Source organism: Phyllobates terribilis, unplaced genomic scaffold, assembly GCF_046119375.1.
Source record: "Phyllobates terribilis strain yellow unplaced genomic scaffold, ASM4611937v1 Scaffold_453__1_contigs__length_1468511, whole genome shotgun sequence".
NCBI lineage: Eukaryota > Metazoa > Chordata > Amphibia > Anura > Dendrobatidae > Phyllobates > Phyllobates terribilis.
The window spans coordinates 297,770-316,936 of NW_027363213.1; the positions used below are offsets into that span (position 1 = coordinate 297,770).

The 19,167-nt window shown below is 44.2% G+C and overlaps 1 protein-coding gene across 1 annotated transcript; it reads left to right on the plus strand.

Moving 5' to 3' along the window:
- The first annotated feature begins 2,694 nt into the window (after window positions 1-2,694).
- On the plus strand, window positions 2,695-18,926 carry LOC141229020 (uncharacterized). Its single transcript, XM_073667386.1, has 7 exons — window positions 2,695-2,757; window positions 9,963-10,108; window positions 10,238-10,417; window positions 10,500-10,623; window positions 10,706-10,803; window positions 10,990-11,080; window positions 14,172-18,926. Exons 2-7 carry the CDS (start codon window positions 10,031-10,033, stop codon window positions 15,341-15,343), a joined length of 1,743 nt encoding a protein of 580 aa, XP_073523487.1. The 5' UTR covers window positions 2,695-2,757; window positions 9,963-10,030; the 3' UTR covers window positions 15,344-18,926.
- Window positions 18,927-19,167: the final 241 nt, after the last annotated feature.

Below are 19,167 nucleotides of genomic sequence, written 5' to 3' on the forward strand. Positions count from 1 at the left end.
ACAAACGCGGCTCCGCTCTGTACACCTCGTACAAACGCGGCTCCGCTCCGTACACCTCGTACACACGCGGCTCCGCTCTGTACGCCTCGTACACACGGGGCTTCGCTCCGTACACCTCGAACACACGCGGCTCCGCTCCGTACACCTCGTACACACAGGGGTCCGCTCCGTACACCTCGTACACACAGGGCTCCGCTCCGTACACCTCGTACACGCGCGGCTCCGCTCCGTACGCCTCGTACACACGCGGCTCCGCTCCGTACGCCTCGTACACACGGGGCTTCGCTCCGTACACCTCATACACACGCGGCTCCGCTCCGTACACCTCGTACACACGCGGCTCCGCTCCGTACGCCTCGTACACACCCGGCTCCGCTCCGTACGCCTCGTACACACGCGGCTCCACTCCGTACGCCTCTTACACACGCGGCTCCGCTCGCCTCGTACACACGTGGCTCCGCTCCGTACGCCTCGTACTCACGGGGCTCCGCTCCGTACACCTCGTACACACGCGGATCCGCTCCGTACGCCTCGTACTCACGGGGCTCCGCTCCGTATGCCTCGTACACACGCGGCTCCACTCCGTACGCCTCTTACACACGCGGCTCCGCTCGCCTCGTACACACGTGGCTCCGCTCCGTACGCCTCGTACTCACGGGGCTCCGCTCCATACACCTCGTACACACGCGGATCCGCTCCGTACGCCTCGTACTCACGGGGCTCCGCTCCGTATGCCTCGTACACACGCGGCTCCGCTCCGTACGCCTCGTACTCACGGGGCTCCGCTCCGTATGCCTCGTACACACGCGGCTCCGCTCCGTACGCCTCATACACACGCGGCTCAGATCCGTACACCTCGTACACGCGGCTACGCTCCGTACACCTCGTACACACGCGGCTCCGCTCCGTACACCTCGTACACACGCGGCTCCGCTCCGTACACCTCGTACACGCGCGGCTCCGCTCTGTACACCTCGTACACGCGCGGCTCCGCTCCGTACACCTCGTACACGCGCGGCTCCGCTCCGTACACCTCGTACACACACGGCTCTGCTCTGTACACCTCGCACACACACGGCTCCGCTCCGTACACCTCGTACACACGCGGCTCCGCTCCGTACACCTCGTACACACGCGTCTCTGCTCCGTACACCTTGTACACACACGGCTCTGCTACATCCACCTCGTACACGTGCGGCTCCGCTCCGTACACCTCGTACACACAGAGGTCCGCTCCGTACACCTCGTACACACACGGCTCCGCTCCGTACACCTCGTACACACGCGGCTCCGCTCCGTACGCCTCGTACACGCGCGGCTCCGCTCCGTACGCCTCGTACACACGCGGCTCCGCTCCGTACGCCTCGTACACACGCGGCTCCACTCCGTACGCCTCTTACACACGCGGCTCCGCTCGCCTCGTACACACGTGGCTCCGCTCCGTACGCCTCGTACTCACGGGGCTCCGCTCCGTACACACGCGGATCCGCTCCGTACGCCTCGTACTCACGGGGCTCCGCTCCGTATGCCTCGTACACACGCGGCTCCACTCCGTACGCCTCTTACACACGTGGCTCCGCTCCGTACGCCTCGTACTCACGGGGCTCCGCTCCGTACACCTCGTACACACGCGGATCCGCTCCGTACGCCTCGTACTCACGGGGCTCCGCTCCGTATGCCTCGTACACACGCGGCTCCGCTCCGTACGCCTCATACACACGCGGCTCCGATCTGTACACCTCGTACACGCGGCTACGCTCCGTACACCTCGTACACGCGCGGCTCCGCTCCGTACACCTCGTACACGCGCGGCTCCGCTCCGTACACCTCGTACACGCGCGGCTCCGCTCCGTACACCTCGTACATGCGCGGCTCCGCTCCGTACACCTCGTACACACACGGCTCTGCTCTGTACACCTTGCACACACACGGCTCCGCTCCGTACACCTCGTACACACGCGGCTCCGCTCCGTACACCTCGTACACACGCGTCTCTGCTCCGTACACCTTGTACACACACGGCTCTGCTACATCCACCTCGTACACGTGCGGCTCCGCTCCGTACACCTCGTACACACACGGCTCTGCTCTGTACATCTCGTACACACACGGCTCCGCTCCGTACACCTCGTACACACGCGGCTCCGCTCCGTACACCTCGTACACACACGGCTCTGCTCTGTACACCTCGTACACACACGGCTCCGCTCCGTACACCTCGTACACACGCGGCTCCGCTCCGTACACCTGCGGCTCTGCTCCGTACACCTCCTACACACGCGGCTCTGCTCCGTACACCTCGTACACACGCGGCTCTGCTCCGTATACCTCTTACACACGCGGCTCTGCTCCGTATCCCTCGTACACACGCGGCTCCGCTCCGTACACCTCGTACACACGCGGCTCTGCTCCGTATCCCTCGTACACACACGGCTCTGCTCCGTACACCTCGTACACACGCGGCTCTGCTCTGTACACCTCGTACACACGCGGCTCTGCTCCGTACACCTCGTACACACGCGGCTCTGCTCCGTACACCTCGTACACACGCGGGTCTGCTACATCCACACTGTAAACCCCTTCTGACCCCACACATAAACTTCAGCTCATCCAGCACCATGACAACCAGCACAGCAGAGTCCTGCATCCACTGAGGCCCCTGATCATGTGACCCCTGACTCCTCCCTCCTGTGACCTCATCACAGCTCCTGTGCGCACAGAGCAGCCATATATGTGGTGGCGGCTCTGCAGGTGGAGGTATGTGGAGACCCCCATTACTGGGCGCAGGGGGCATTAACCCCTTCAGCATGGAGACTCTTTTGGGGTCTTGTGTTGCCCCTTTATAAGAATCATAAGGTTTTTGTTCTGTTTCCTGTAATAGATACATACGACCCAACTATGGAGACAGGAAGGGAGGAAACGTATTGTTCTCATAGTACAGGACCCCTTTACTGGCCCCACAGTGTAATGCCCCCATTATGCCCCTTATGCAGGATGTATGATGCCCCCCACACAGTGTAATGCCCCTTATGCAGGATGTATGATGCCCCCACACAGTGTAATGCCCCCATTATGCCCCTTATGCAGGATGTATGATGCCCCCACACAGTGTAATGCCCCCATTATGCCCCTTATGCAGCATGTATGATGCCCCCCACACAGTGTAATGCCCCCATTATGCCCCTTATGCAGTATGTATGATGCCCCCCACACAGTGTAATGCCCCTTATGCAGGATGTATGATGCCCCCCACACAGTGTAATGCCCCCATTATGCCCCTTATGCAGGATGTATGATGCCCCCCCACAGTGTAATGCCCCCATTATGCCCCTTATGCAGTATGTATGATGCCCCCCACAGTGTAATGCCCCCATTATGCCCCTTATGCAAGATGTATGCCTCCATTATGCCCCTTATGCAGGATGTATGCCTCCATTATGCCCCTTATGCAGGATGTATGATGCCCCCCACACAGTGTAATGCCCCCATTATGCCCCTTATGCAGGATGTATGATGCCCCCCACACAGTGTGATGCCCCCATTATGCCCCTTATGCAGGATGTATGATGCCCCCACACAGTGTAATACCCCCATTATGCCCCTTATGCAGTATGTATGATGCCCCCACACAGTGTAATGCCCCCATTATGTCCCTTATGCAGTATGTATGATGCCCCCACACAGTGTAACACCCCCATTATGCCCCTTATGCAGTATGTATGATGCCCCTACACAGTGTAATGCCCCCATTATGCCCCTTATGCAGGATGTATGATGCCCCCACACAGTGTAATGCCCCCATTATGCCCCTTATGCAGGATGTATGATGCCCCCACACAGTGTAATGCCCCCATTATGCCCCTTATGCTGGATGTATGATGCCCCCACACAGTGTAATACCCCCATTATGCCCCTTATGCAGTATGTATGATGCCCCACACAGTGTAATGCCCCCATTATGCCCCTTATGCAGGATGTATGATGCCCACACACAGTGTAATGCCCCCATTATGCCCCTTATGCAGTATGTATGATGCCCCCACACTGTGTAATGCCCCCATTATGCAGTATGTATGATGCCCCCATTATGCAGTATGTATGATGCCCACACAGTGTAATGCCCCTTATGCAGTATGTATGATGCCCCCATTATGCCCCTTATGCAGTATGTATGATGCCCCTACACAGTGTAATACCCCCATTATGCCCCTTATGCAGTATGTATGATGCCCCCACACAGTGTAATGCCCCCATTATGGCCCTTATGCCGTATGTATGATGCCCCCACACAGTGTAATGTTCCCCCAGTACCACCTGAGGTTTTATAGTTGGAATAATCCCTCTGGAGTTGGTTTTCCCTCTGCCTGCTCCCCTACATGTATACCCTCGAGCATGTATACACTCATGTAGGGGAGCAGGCCTTACTAGATATCGAGGCTTTGTACAGTAATATACCGCATGAGGATGATATCAGAGGAGTAAGACGTTTCTTGAAATTGAGATCAATAGAGTGTAGCAGACATAATGACTTCATGGAGGATCTTCTAAAATTCACTCTTACTCATAACTTCTTTCTTTTTGACAGGAAGTACTTCCACCAGCTCAGGGGTACTGCAGTGGGGAGCCCCTGTACCCCCTCATCTGCTAACCTATTCCTGGGCTGGTGGGAGGAAAATACAATATTCATAGATGATCATAAGTGGTGGCATCTATATACCGGGACATAGTATAGATATGTTGATGACATTTTTATCATCTGGTCAGGAACGAGTGAAAAGTTTCTTGAATTTGTCAGGGAACTCAATATCCATAGAGTGGGCCTTAGATTTACAGTACAGACCAAAAGTTTGGACACACTTTGTCATTTAAAGATTTTTCTGTATTTTCATGGCTATGAAAATTGTACATTCACACTGAAGGCATCAAAACTATGAATTAACACATGTGGAATTATATACTTAACAAAAAAGTGTGAAACAACTGAAAATATGTCTTATATTCTAGGTTCTTCAAAGTAGCCACCTTTTGCTTTGATGACTGCTTTGCACACTCTTGGCATTCTCTTGATGAGCTTCAAGTGGTAATCACCGGAAATGGTCTTCCAACAATCTTGAAGGAGTTCCCAGAGATGCTTAGCCCTTGTTGGCCCTTTTGCCTTTGCCACCTCACCCCAGACCATCTCGATTGGGTTCAGGTCTGGTGACTGTGAAGGCCAGGTCATCTGGCGTAGCACCTCATCACTCTCCTTCTTGGTCAAATAGCCCTTACACAGCCTGGAAGTGTGTTTGGGGTCATTGTCCTGTTGAAAAATAAACGATGGTCCAACTAAACGCAAACCGGATGGAATAGCGTGACGCTGCAAGATGCTGTGGTAGCGATGCTGGTTCATTATGCCTTCAATTTTGAATAAATCCCCAACAGTGTCACCAGCAAAGCACCCCCACACCATCACACCTCCTCCTCCATGCTTCATGGTGGGTACCAAGCATGTAGAGTCCATCCGTTCACCTTTTCTGCGTCGCACAAAGACATTGTGGTTGGAACCAAAGATCTCAAATTTGGACTCATCAGACCAAAGCACAGATTTCCACTGGTCTAACGTCCATTCCTTGTGTTCTTTAGCCCAAACAAGTCTCTTCTGCTTGTTGCCTGTCCTTAGCAGTGGTTTCCTAGCAGCTATTTTACCATGAAGGCCTGCTGCCAAAGTCTCCTCTTAACAGTTGTTGTAGAGATGTATCTGCTGCTAGAACTCTGTGTGGCATTGACCTGGTCTCTAATCTGAGCTGCTGGTGACTCGGATAAACTTCTCCTCAGAAGCAAAGGAGACTCTTGGTCTTCCTTTCCTGGGGCGGTCCTCATGTGAGCCAGTTTCTTTGTAGCGCTTGATGGTTTTTGCAACTGCACTTGGGGACACTTTCAAAGTTTTCCCAATTTTTCACACTGACTGACCTTCATTTCTAAATGTAATGATGGCCACTCGTTTTTCTTTACTTAGCTGCTTTTTTCTTGCCATAATACAAATTCTAACAGTCTATTCAGTAGGACTATCAGCTGTGTATCCACAAGACTTCTGCACAACATAACTGATGGTCCCAACCCCATTTATAAGGCAAGAAATCCCACTTATTACACCTGACAGAGTACACCTGTGAAGTGAAAACCATTTCCGGTGACTACCTCTTGAAGCTCATCAAGAGAATGCCAAGAGTGTGCAAAGCAGCCATCAAAGCAAAAGGTGGCTACTTTGAAGAACCTAGAATATAAACATATTTTCAGTTGTTTCACACTTTTTTGTTAAGTATATAATTCCACATGTGTTAATTCATAGTTTTGATGCCTTCAGTGTCAATGTACAATTTTCATAGTCATGAAAATACAGAAAAATCTTTAAATGAGAAGGTGTGTCCAAACTTTTGGTCTGTACTGTGTGTACACATATAAACGGTACTCACAAATCAACTGGGAGCTGAGCCTACCCGTATAGTCCCCACAGGGGATGTTTGACCTACTTATAATGATTTGCTGGACTGTTGTAGCTTGTAACAGAAGTTAAGTATCGACACGTGTAACCGGTTCTTGAGTCTGCATAATACAAAAGAAGCATCCATGAAGTGTTGTGCCTGCTAACTGATGTATATCAAGTTCTTGTAAAGTTTATTTTTGGACTTTGGTCTCCCTCATTCATCTCCATACCATATGGTCCGGGTTATATATATATGGTTATGTTTATGTTTTATATTGGGATCTGTGATTTCAGTCTACTCCACTGTGTATAGGATGTCTGTAGGATAATAGAGTATAGTAAAGTTGTTATGGACGTGACTCAACCAATATTGTGCAGTGAGTCTGTTGTTCCTATAGTTTCGGATGTTTCTTGTTGCTAAAACTGATTTTTTTTTTTCATGTTAAACTTTTTTTTAAACTTTTATGAAACAGCTCTCCTTAGTGCGATCATACAACATACAAGCCTCTGATGGCTCCGGTGATGCACTGTACAGTCATGGCCAAAAGTATTGAGAATGAGACAAATAGTAATTTTTCCAAAGTTTACTGCTTCATTTTTTGTAATGGCAATTTGCATATACTCCTGAATGTCAAAGAGTGATCAGCTTAACAGCAATTACTGTACTTGCAAAGTCAATATTTGCCCAGAAAATGAACTTTAACCCCCAAAACACATTTAAACATCATTGCAGTTCTGCCTTAAAAGGAGCAGCTAACATCGTTTTAGTAATTGATCCATTAACACAGGTGTGGGTGTTGATGAGGACAGGGCTGGCGATCAATCAGTCATGATTAAGTAAGAATGACATCACTGGACACTTTAAAAGGAGGCTGGTTCTTGGTATCATTGTTTCTCTTCAGTTAACCATGGTTTTCTCTAAAGAAACACGTGCAGCCATCATTGCACTGCACAAAAATGGCCTAACAGGGAAGAGTATCGCAGCTACAAAGTTTGCACCTCAGTCAACAATCTATCGCATCATCAAGAACTTCAAGGAGAGAGCTTCCATTGTTGTCAAAAAGGCTCCAGGGCACCCAAGAAAGACCAGCAAGCGCCAGGACCTTTATCTTAAAACTGTTTCAGCTGCGGGATCGGACTACCAGCAGTGCCGAGCTTGCTCGGGAATGGCAGCAGGCTGGTGTGAGTGCTTCTGCACACACTGTGAGGCGGAGACTCTTTGAGCAAGGGCTGGTTTCAAGGAGGGCAGCAAAGAAGCCACTTCTCTCCAGAAAAAACATCAGGGACCGACTGATATTCTGCAAAAGGTACAGGGAGTGGACTGCTGAGGACTGGGGCAAAGTCATTTTCTCTGATGAATCCCCTTTTCGATTGTTTGTAACATCTGGAAAACAGCTTATTCGGAGAAGAAGAGGTGAGCGCTACCACCAGTCTTGTCTCATGCCAACTGTAAAGCATCCTGAAACCATTCATGTGTGGGGTTGCTTCTCAGCCAAGGGAATCGGCTCACTCACAGTCTTGCCTAAAAACACAGCCATGAATAAAGAATGGTACCAGAATGTCCTCCAAGAGCAACTTCTCCCAACCGTCCAAGAGCAGTTTGGCGCCCAACAATGCCTTTTCCAGCATGATGGAGCACCTTGCCATAAAGCAAAGGTGATAACTAAATGGCTCATGGAACAAAACATAGAGATTTTGGGTCCATGGCCTGGAAACTCCCCAGATCTTAATCCCATTGAGAACTTGTGGTCAATCATCAAGAGATGGGTGGACAAACAAAAACCAACAAATTCTGGCAAAATGCAAGCATTGATTATGCAAGAATGGACTGCTATCAGTCAGGATTTGGTCCAAAAGTTGATTGAGAGCATGCCAGGGAGAATTACAGAGGTCTTGAAGAAGAAGGGGCAACACTGCAAATATTGACTTGCTGCATTAACTCATTCTAACTGTCAATATAACCTATTGGTACTCATAATATGATTGCAATTATATTTCTGTATGTGATAAAAACATCAGACAAACACTAATAAAAACCAGAGGCCAGCAGATCATGTGAAAATATAATTTTGGTGTCATTCTCAAAACTTTTGGCCATGACTGTACTACTGTAGTGCCGTGTATTATCACTGCCTGTCAGTGTAATACTAACGGCCCCATACACATGAGATAAGTGTTGGCTGAACGGTCATTTGGCAGACGGTTATCTCTCCCGACTCCCCCAATCACACAAATATTCCAGTTTTCCTGTGATCTGTATGAGAGTCACCTCCAGACTTCTCTAGCGGAGGATTATCTACAGAAAGAACAAACGGATTATCCACTTAAATTCAGGATACCAGATCCTTCTCTGCCCAGACATCATTTGTCAGGAGGTCCCCAAATACATTTTATTGTTGACTAAACCCCCCGAAATCAGTGCTATCATGCACATTTAGTCTAATGTGTATGGGGGCGTTAAAAGTTTATTGGACTTTGCCTCTGGCAGGGCCTAATAGACTTTTGTACATTGCAGGTCCAGAGAACATTATTAGACATTTATGCATCGTTGTAACGGGCAGGCCCCATATTATCAAGACCTTGGGGGAGGAGGAACATTCAGCAAAACTCTACTAAAGCTTCTTAAATGCCATGTTTGCTTTTGACAGCAGCAAGTGGGTAAACTGCCAGGGTTTTTGTTGCAGCCGCACCTGTGCCATCCCCGCAGTGTACATCTATGTTCTGATGCCCAAAAGAGGTTTTTTGTTTTCCTTAAATGTTTAATGTATTAAAAAATAAGAAAATTTCTTTTTTCATGTTTTTTTTCTTTTTACAAGAATTGTTGGTACCAATTTTCTTTTGAAACATTTTAATATCTGCTTTTTTTCTGGTGTTTTTCTTGCAATATAGGAAAGCCTAAGGCCAGAAATAAACTCCATAAAACACTGTACATGGAGACTTTGGTATCAAATAATTTCTGTCCGAGATGTTTGTGAAAACAAAAAAGGTTTTCTAAAAGCCTCAAACTTCTATGTGTGAATGAGACATAAGATCTAACGAGATAGAAGATTACAGACCAGGAAAGACGGGAAACATTCATATAGACGACCGGTGGATATGTAGTCAGTGACGGACTCTGGCCAAATATGTTTCTAGAGACTGTAGTAGAAGATGAAGATGTCGTCCTCCTCATGAATTAGTTATTTCTCATGTCACGTGTAATGAATATCTCCTGCACTATTGATAATACCGATTCCAGTGTCGGTAAATGAGATGAGAATTAGCGATAAGGAAGATGAGTCTATGAGAAACGTGTTCAGCTGCAGACTCCGAGGAAGAAACTGCTTGTTGTCTGTGGCCTAAGATATATAGGTTTTATTACTACTGTAGATGTAAAGAAGAAAACTAAATACTGTAAAATAATAAATAATCCTAATATGCTTCCCTTATTATCTCCAGTAATTGTATTATTACACAGGATATTTATGATGGTACATCGGCTCATCTTCTTCTCATTCAGGTCTCTACAATTTCGGATCCTCTCAGATCTTTTATAGAAGAGAATTTTCCTGATTTTACCCATCAAGGATGGATATGGACAGACACAAGATGGCGGAGAGGATATTACACCTCACCCTAGAGATCCTCTTACGGCTTACTGGAGAGGTGAGAGATTCTGATGACGTCACATTACATCATTCTTATCTATGGGAATAACAGATGGACAGAACTGGAGAGGTGAGGACTCTGGAAATGTCTGGAGGGAGATTTATTAATGTGTCTGTCCATAACCAGGATTACACAGTAGTGAAGAAGACCTCTAGTGAGCGCCGTCAGGACCCTATGTCTGAGGAATGGAGAAGACCTCTGAGCCCAATCACGGGGCCTCCACCTCACCCCTTCATACATGAGGACATCAATGACCAGAAGATCCTAGAACTCGCCTACAAGATGCTTGAGCTGCTGACTGGAGAGGTGACACTGCTGGGAATGCTGGGACATTATACAGTAACGCTATGAAGGGATCGGGGGATGATGATATCATTGTATGTGTCAGGTTCCTATAAGGTGTCAAGATGTCGCCATCTATTTCTCCATGGAGGAGTGGGAGTATTTAGAAGGACACAAAGATCTGTACAAGGACATCATGATGGAGGTTCCCCAGCCCCTTACATCACCAGGTAATAGACAGGACTAAATACACACGACCTATAATTATCTGTATGTAAAGAATGAATTCAGCCCCTTATGTGTTTCCTCCAGATCTATCCAGTAAGAGGACAACACCTGAGAGATGTCCCCGTCCTCTTCTTCCACAGGACTGTAAGCAAGAAGATCCCAATGTTCCTCAGGATCATCAGGTAGATGGAGAGAAGGTGTCATGAGATCTCCCCTATGATGTGAAGGTCTTGTGTTCAGTCTTGTTTTATCCACCAGTATTATATGTTTTATACTTGTGTAATGAGGACGGTGGAGATGGCAGGATTAGAGCTGATCATAGATGTGACTTCTCCATCTGTCTGTGACTTTTACAATGTTTGTTTCAGGGTGAAGATCTGACCCATATTAATACTACAGAGACATATGTGAGGGGTGATGAGCGTTGTAAAGAGGAGATTCCTACATATGACTACCCAGGTGAGTAGTAGCCACTAAATGCAGAAAGGTCATATAGTCTTCTCCGTCACCGGCTGTGGCTGCTTTATCAGTGGTGTAGTCCGGCCGTATCACAATCGTGTGATCAGCATTTTGCCGCTAGAGCATAACATTCGCCACCATCTGAAAATGTTCAAATTACTTTGTGAATTGGGAAAGCCCTTTTCTATAGAACTTACAACCTGGAGGATCCACCTATCCCCTGGGATTAGGAGACGCTGACCGTTACCTGTCCAGATCTGTAAAATACAAAGCCAAATGACAGCGTACGTAGAATGTGCTGACAAGTGAGAAAATCACTTAAAGAAAAATATGATGGGTCTGTAAGAGAAAGCGGAGGGTAATGATGCAATAACAGCAGAGTTTCCTTTTATCTAAACTTTAAAATTTATTTTAAATCTAACTTCAAACATAATTGTGATAAACTATACAAAAAACATTACACCTGGGCCATGATATATCTCTAAGCTGTGCGTGGCTGATGGCTGTAATATACATTTATTCCCGCCTGCAGGTGATGTGTTGGCTCGAGCCCTGGTTTCATGGATTCACTCCACGTCATAAATTACATTATGTTTTCGATCCTAAGGAATTCAGATTACTGCACAATCTCTCCTGAAATGGGGGCACTAATATTTTCTCTAAACTCCAGTTTATTGTTGGAGGTCTCTCCCCAAATATACATTGTTGTTGGGGATCTAACATAGAATAAAAAAATTTCTTTTTTTTACAGGTTGTGGTGAGATCGGCCTGCCTCACTTATGTGAGACTCATTACACCCTGGTAGTCTTTGAAAAACGTTCTCCATTGCTTTTTCCAAATGTCCGAGATGTAAATTTAAGACACCTCAACTCTGCAGTATTATAATAAGTTCTCTTTGAATGTCTTATATTTCTTCTTGAAACTCATCGGATAGAAAATATTGGTCCTTACGGTAGTTTAGATTGCCAAGACCCACCGAGCCCCATACTCTAATTACCACAGAGAGGTTTCACCACTAGTTACTCACTACTTACTGATGAAGACTGTTGAGTTTGATCGTTTCAGTAGATGTTATTGTCTATAGTCACAGTTTTTGACTATAGTAGTTAGTGTCCAAAATACTCTGATTTAACCCCTTCCCGCAGCCAGTTTTGCATTTTAATCCGGTCCCATTTTTCTAATCTAACGTGTCACTTTATGTGGTGATAACTTTGAGATTCTTCACAAAGGATAATAGGAAACAAATGGACCTTACAAATTATATTCCAACTTCTCTTGAATCCGACAATACCCTATATACAGCTGTACACTACTGTCTGGGCACATGGCAGGTTAAGAAGAGAAGAAGTGACATTTAGCTATTTGAATGCAGATCTTGCTGGGATAGTTTTCGGACACAATGTATTGGGGGCAGTGTTCTTGATCACATGGCAGCTCAAAAGATGGCCACCACAAACAGGCTTGGCGCTATCTACTTCATTTTCCAGATCCCAGGGATTGCTTGGCTCATCACTTATTTAACCCCTCTGTATGGATCTGGACTTACACAGAGACCCCCTAGGCTTGGGCCATGGTGTTATCTGCTGTTCTGTGGTGTGAGATGGCAGGAAGAATAGTCAGGTAGTTGGGTCAGAACCATGAGGGCAGAGAAAATACAGAATCAGAAGACACGAGAGTAGTCAGTAAACGGGCCGGGATCACAAGAGGAAACAAACACACAAGCCGGGAGCTGAGCACAGAGAACTGAACCAGAGGAGAACAAGGCTGTATCTGGCAGCTTCCAGCAATATGCTTCCAGCTTTAGTAGGGTGCGGTGCTTTCCAGTTGGCTGAAGCAGGGAGCAGATTACTCCAGCTGGACAGCACACACACCCATACTGCCAGACTGGATGGTACTACAGGTCCCAGGCACCCTAATCTTAGTGGCTGCGAAGAGCCTGCGCCGCCCAGAGCTTCTGGTTCTGACGTCTCCTCCATCACCAGCGCGGCCTGCAGGATGAGTGTGCGGTAAAAATTTCTCTACTGGTGACAGAAGCAGACGTTGGGGGAGCAGATCCCAGAGGAGATGGGACCCACCATTTGCAGAAGCCCTAATATGACAAAATATCAGAAAACCCGGGTAGTAAAAATCCCCATAAAGTGAATTCATTTTGGAAATTATAACCCTCAGTGAATTAATCTATAAAAGTTTTGATTATTTTGACTCCACAGTCACTTTCTGAAAATTAGCACACAATGGATGTTGGAGAGTAAAAATTGCACATTGGCCATTTTTTACCAAACACATAGTGCCCAGATTGTGCTCCAGGACACACACACCGTAAATTAAGTGAGTTCTTCTCACTATAGTAATGCCAAATACATGGATGCTAAATGTTGTTTGGGCACAGAAGCGAGGGGGGATTTGACTTCGAAAGAGCGGATTTTGCTGGATTGGTTTATGGAAGCCATGTTGATTCTAAAGAGCCTTTGAGAATCTAATAATGTGGAAACCTCTGTTTGACTTGAGTGGGGACTTGTTTTTTGTGAGATGAGTAGAAGTTTTTATTGGTATCATTTTGCCTACGTAACATTGTTTGATGGCTTTTTATTCCATATTTTGGAGGCTGAAAGAACAAACAGTTGGACACCACGCTCTACTGGTTCATCCTATGAGGTTTTCTATTAGACTGTGAACTGTCATTCTGTCAATAACTTCCCATTTCTACCGACATTTTAAGTACAATTATCACAAGAATCCCATAGAAAAATAAATAAAGATTGCATACCACTTCTAAATCAATCTAAACAAACACATCCCTGGGCTACATGCTAGTCCGGGAAAATGAAGAGATATATGCTCAAGTTTAAAAATCTATTTTATTAGACACAAATCTAAAAAATATAGGAATATTTAAAATCCTCTATTTTTTAGATTTGTGTCTAATAAAATTGATTTTTAAGCTTCAGCATATATCTCTTCATTTCCCTGGATTAGCATGTAGCCCAGGGATGTGTTTGTTTAGACATTTTAAGTAGAAATGTTAAAAAAAAAAAAAAATTTCAAGGATATTTTATTCAAAATTAATAATTTGTTTTTTTTTTCTTGGCAGATGACTGTACCAGAAGATCAGGTGGTCCGAAGATTTTTAAATTGGATGATCTTGAGATCCCACAGGATACATATGAAGTGAATGCCATTACTCCAGATATACCATCATTCCTTCAACGCAAAGATCTATCATCTGATCCTATGAAACAGGTCCGGTCTTCTGATTCATTACCGACTACTAAGGAAAATCAAAATAAAATAAGCATTGTAATACAAACTGCTCCTAATGCAAAGAAATCATTTTCACATTCAGAAAATGGAAACAGTTTTACCCTCAAAAAGCATATTCTTAAACATCAAAAAATACACACAATGGATAATAGATTTTTTTATTCCAAATGTGGAAAATGTTTTAACCAGAAATCAGTTTTTGTTAATCGGCAGAGAATCCACGCAGTGGAGAATTCATTTTCATGTACAGAATGTGGGAAATGTTGTAACCAGAAATCAGATCTTGTTCGTCACCAGAGAACTCACACAGGGGAGAAACCTTTTTCATGTTCAGAATGTGGGAAATGTTTTAACCAGAAAGTGCATCTTGATAGACACCAGATAACTCACACAGGAGAGAAGCCCTTTTCCTGTTCAGAATGTGGGAAATGTTTTAACCAGAAATCAGATCTTGTTAGTCACCAAAGAACTCACACAGGAGAGAAGCCTTTTTCATGCTCAGAATGTGGGAAATGTTTTAATCGTAAAATGATTCTTGATTGCCACAAGAGAACCCACACAGGGGAGAAGCCTTTTTCTTGTTCAGAATGTGGGAAATGTTTTAACCAAAAATCAGTTTTGATTAGGCACCAGAGAACCCACACAGGGGAGAAGCCTTTTTCATGTCCAGAATGTGGGAAATGTTTTAACCTTAAATCAGCTTTGGTTAAACACCAGAGAAGTCACACAGGGGAGAAGCCTTTTTTATGTTCAGAATGTGGGAAATGTTTTAACGATAAATCAGCTTTGGTTAAGCACCAGAGAACTCACACAGGGGAGAAGCCTTTTTCCTGTTCAGAATGTGGGAAATGTTTTAACCAGAAATCAGATCTTGTTAATCACCATAGAACTCACACAGGTGAGAAGCCTTTTTCATGTTCAGAATGTGGGAAATGTTTTAATCGTAAAATGATTCTTGATAGTCACAAGAGAACCCACACAGTGGAGAACCTTTTTTCGTGATCTTTTTTTTTTTAATCCAATACACTTTTGAGATTTTTTTCACTAGTCTTTTTTTGGATAAAACAAGAAATCAGTTTATACAATAATGAAATAAAATAACATACCATAGGGATGACCTACATGCATCTCTCCTGTATATCCTTTCAGCTTGCCCATTACCGTCTGATAACTTGCAGATACTATATCTTACAGTTAACATTCCACATTCTTGAAATCTCTTATATAACCATAATATTGTAATAAACATTATAATCCCATATACATATAGGTGTGCTATATTACCCATACCACATGTTAAGGAATTCCAATACACATTTCAATGAAACATTAGACCTCACCAATACCCCCCTCCCCCATAAGTCATTGTCTCTCCAACAATAACCCCCTTGATGGCATTCCAGGTGTATCCAACCATAAGCCCCATATTTTCTCAAATGTATTCATTCAGTTTTGTTTTTTATATACCCCTTTTTCTAATCTGATAATATTATTTATCCTATTTTTGAGTTCACTCATTTCTGGAGGTGAGGGGTTAATCCATTTGGATGCAATATGTTTCCTAGCTTGAAATAAAATATGTGAAATCCCTATTGAAATTGGGTCAAATTCCATATCATCCTCTAATATACCTTATAGGCATTTTTTGGGTCTGGTTGAATATCTATTTTATATACCCTCTTTATAATAGACAGAACTCCTTCCCAGTATTTACCTAACTCCCGGCATTCCCATAGCGGATGTAATAGGCCCGCAGCATCCATGTTACATCTTGGACATTCAGCGTCAGTCCGGTATCCTATGTTACATAGGAATCTAGGTGTCTTATATTTCCTGTGTATTAATATGATCTGGGAGAATCTCTGACCCTCATGTAAAGATAATTGGGGTACCAGTTCTAATACCGCTCCCCATTGATCCTCAGAAATTGGACCTATATCTCCATCCATTTTTGTCTAGCTGGAGAAGGAAATTTTTTTCAATAATTATCAAGAAGGATTCAGTAAATATCAGAAATACAACCCTTAGGATTTCCCTTCTCTAATACCAACTTAACAAAAGTATTATTTTCTACCCAAAAGGGCGTCCATCTTGATTGTGCATTAAATGAATGCCGAAACTGTAGATATTTATACAATTGTTTATTTGTCACCCAAATTCCCCCTTTAATTGATCAAAGCACTTAAGTATCCCTTCAGACAATATGTTTTATATCGTATATATTCCTTTATCCACCCAACTCCGGAATCCCTCTAATTTATAGACCTCTGCATATTTATTATTAAACCATATAGGTGTAGATTCATTGCAGTCTCCTATTTCCATTATATCTTTACCCCTATCCCAGACCTTGTAGAGTAGAGCAAGTGTAGGGTATATTGATTTCTTGTGTGCGAGGTCATTCAGTTCCACTATATGAATAGGAATATTCCACGGTGTCCTGAGGTAATTAACCCCTTAATACTATTTGTGTTTGCAGCGCTTTGCCACCCACCCAAATGTTGCAATATAATATATTAGTGCATTAGGAATCGCCAATCCACCAGATTCCTTGTCACTTTGTAGATAATCACATTTTATCCTAGACGATTTCTTTTTCCATATAAGAGAATGAAACTTGCTATGAATTTTCTGAAAATGGGAATTATGGATCCAAATAGGGGCATTATGCAGAATGTACCAATATAATTTTTAATAAGTTCCCTCTTCCTACAGCTGATAATGGTAATCTCCACCACGCATCGATTTTCTTTTTAAACTTTTCAGAAGAAGATATAGATTCAGTGCAATGTAATCCGGAGATCTTATCGTTATACTTATACTCGGTATTAGAATTTCTCAACCGTTTGTATTCGTCTAGGTTCTAATATGCTCGAATTAGGGATATCATCAAATGGTAGAATAACCGACTTATCCCAATTAATGGACAGTCCTGACCTTTCACCAAACTCTCCAATAATGTTCAGAATAGGATCAATAGACTTCTGGATATCACCTACAGTAGAAATCAGAACTTTACATACACTATATAAAAAGACACATATGATGTTTTTCTCAATATCTGACATGAAATCAGAATAAACCTTTCCCGTTTTAGGTCAATTAGGATCACCATAATTTATAATATTTGCCAAACGCCAGAAAGTGAGAGCGAGAATGTTTTAAGGAATTTTTATAACTTACTGCAAAGTCAAAAGTTTCCATACATTTCATTAGTATTTGGTACCATTGCTCTTAAACTGAATGACTTAGGTCAAAAGTTTGGGATATCCTTCCACAAGCTACTCACAATAGTTGGTTGGAATTTGGGCCCATTCCTACTGACAAAACTGCTGTAACTGATCCAGGTTTATAGGTCACCTTTGCTCGCACCTGCTTTTTCAGCTTTGCTCATAAATCTTCAATAGGATTGAGATCAGGGCTTTGTGTCGGCCACTCCAAAACATTGACTTTGCTATCCTTAAGCCACTTTATCATTTTGGCAGTATGCTTTCGGTCATTGTCCATTTGGAAGACCCATTTCCGCCCAAGCTTTAACTTCCTGACTGATGTCTTCAGATCCTGCTTCAGTATTGCCACATAATCTTCTTTTCTCATGATGCCATCTATTTTGTGAAGTGCACCAGTCCCTCCTGCAGCAAAACAAACCCACAACATGATGCTGACACCCCGTGTTTCACAGTTGGGATGGTGTTCTTAGGCTTCCAAGCTTCTTCCTTTTTCTTCCAAACGCAACAATGGTCATTATGCCCAAAAAGTTCAATTTTAGTTTCATCAGACCACAGGACATATATCCAAAAATTAAGGTCTGTATTCCTGTGTGCACTTGCAAATGTTAATCTTCCTTTTTTATGTTTCTTTTGGAGTAATGGCTTCTTCCTGGCAGAGTGGCCTTTCAGCCCATGTTGATACAGTACTCGTTTCATGGTGGATATTGACACAATCTTACCAGCTTCCGCCATCATCCGCTGCTCTTATACGTGTGTGACACATGAAGGGATTGCCTAACAAACAGGCAATCCCTGCATATATCACAGCTGTGTTACAGCTGCGACACATGCAGACGCAGTTGCTTCAACTGAAATGCCGAGCACGCCGAAACTACTCTGCGAGTACCCGAGCGTGCTCATTTAAAGGGTTAAACAAGCATGCTCGCTCATCACTAATGTCAGATATTGAGAAAAGTATGCATATGTGTCTTTTTATATAGTGTATACTTCTGGTTTCAACTGTATATATATATATATATATATATATATATCAGTAAATCGTCAGCATAGAGTGAAAATCATTCATCTAAGATACCATATTTAAAGCCTACAATATCCGGACTAGCACTCAACATATAGGCCAAAGGTTCAATGGCCATCGCGAGAAGAAGGGGAGACGGGGCATCCGTGCCATGTGCCCCTCCCCAACGTGATTGAAGCAGATAAGAGACCGTTAGTTCTTATTTTAGTCTGAGATCCCAAGTACAAAACCTGTATGTATGATAGGAATTTGGAACCCACCCCAAACCTTTTCAGAACCTCCTACAGGTATATCCATTCTACGCCATCAAATGCTTTAGCCGCTTTGAGAGAAAGAAAGAATAGCTTTATGTCTTATTACATCTGGTTTCTGAATATTCAAAAAAAGCCTTCGTAAATTCATTGCTGTGGACCAGTTTGGCATAAAGCCTGATTGATCCTGATGAATAATCTCTGTAATAATGTGAAATAATCTATTTGCCAGGGCCTTTGCAATAATTTTAGTGTCTACCAATAGAACAAAAATGGGACGATATGACAGCATAGATTTTGGTAATGCTTCATTAAAAGTATCTA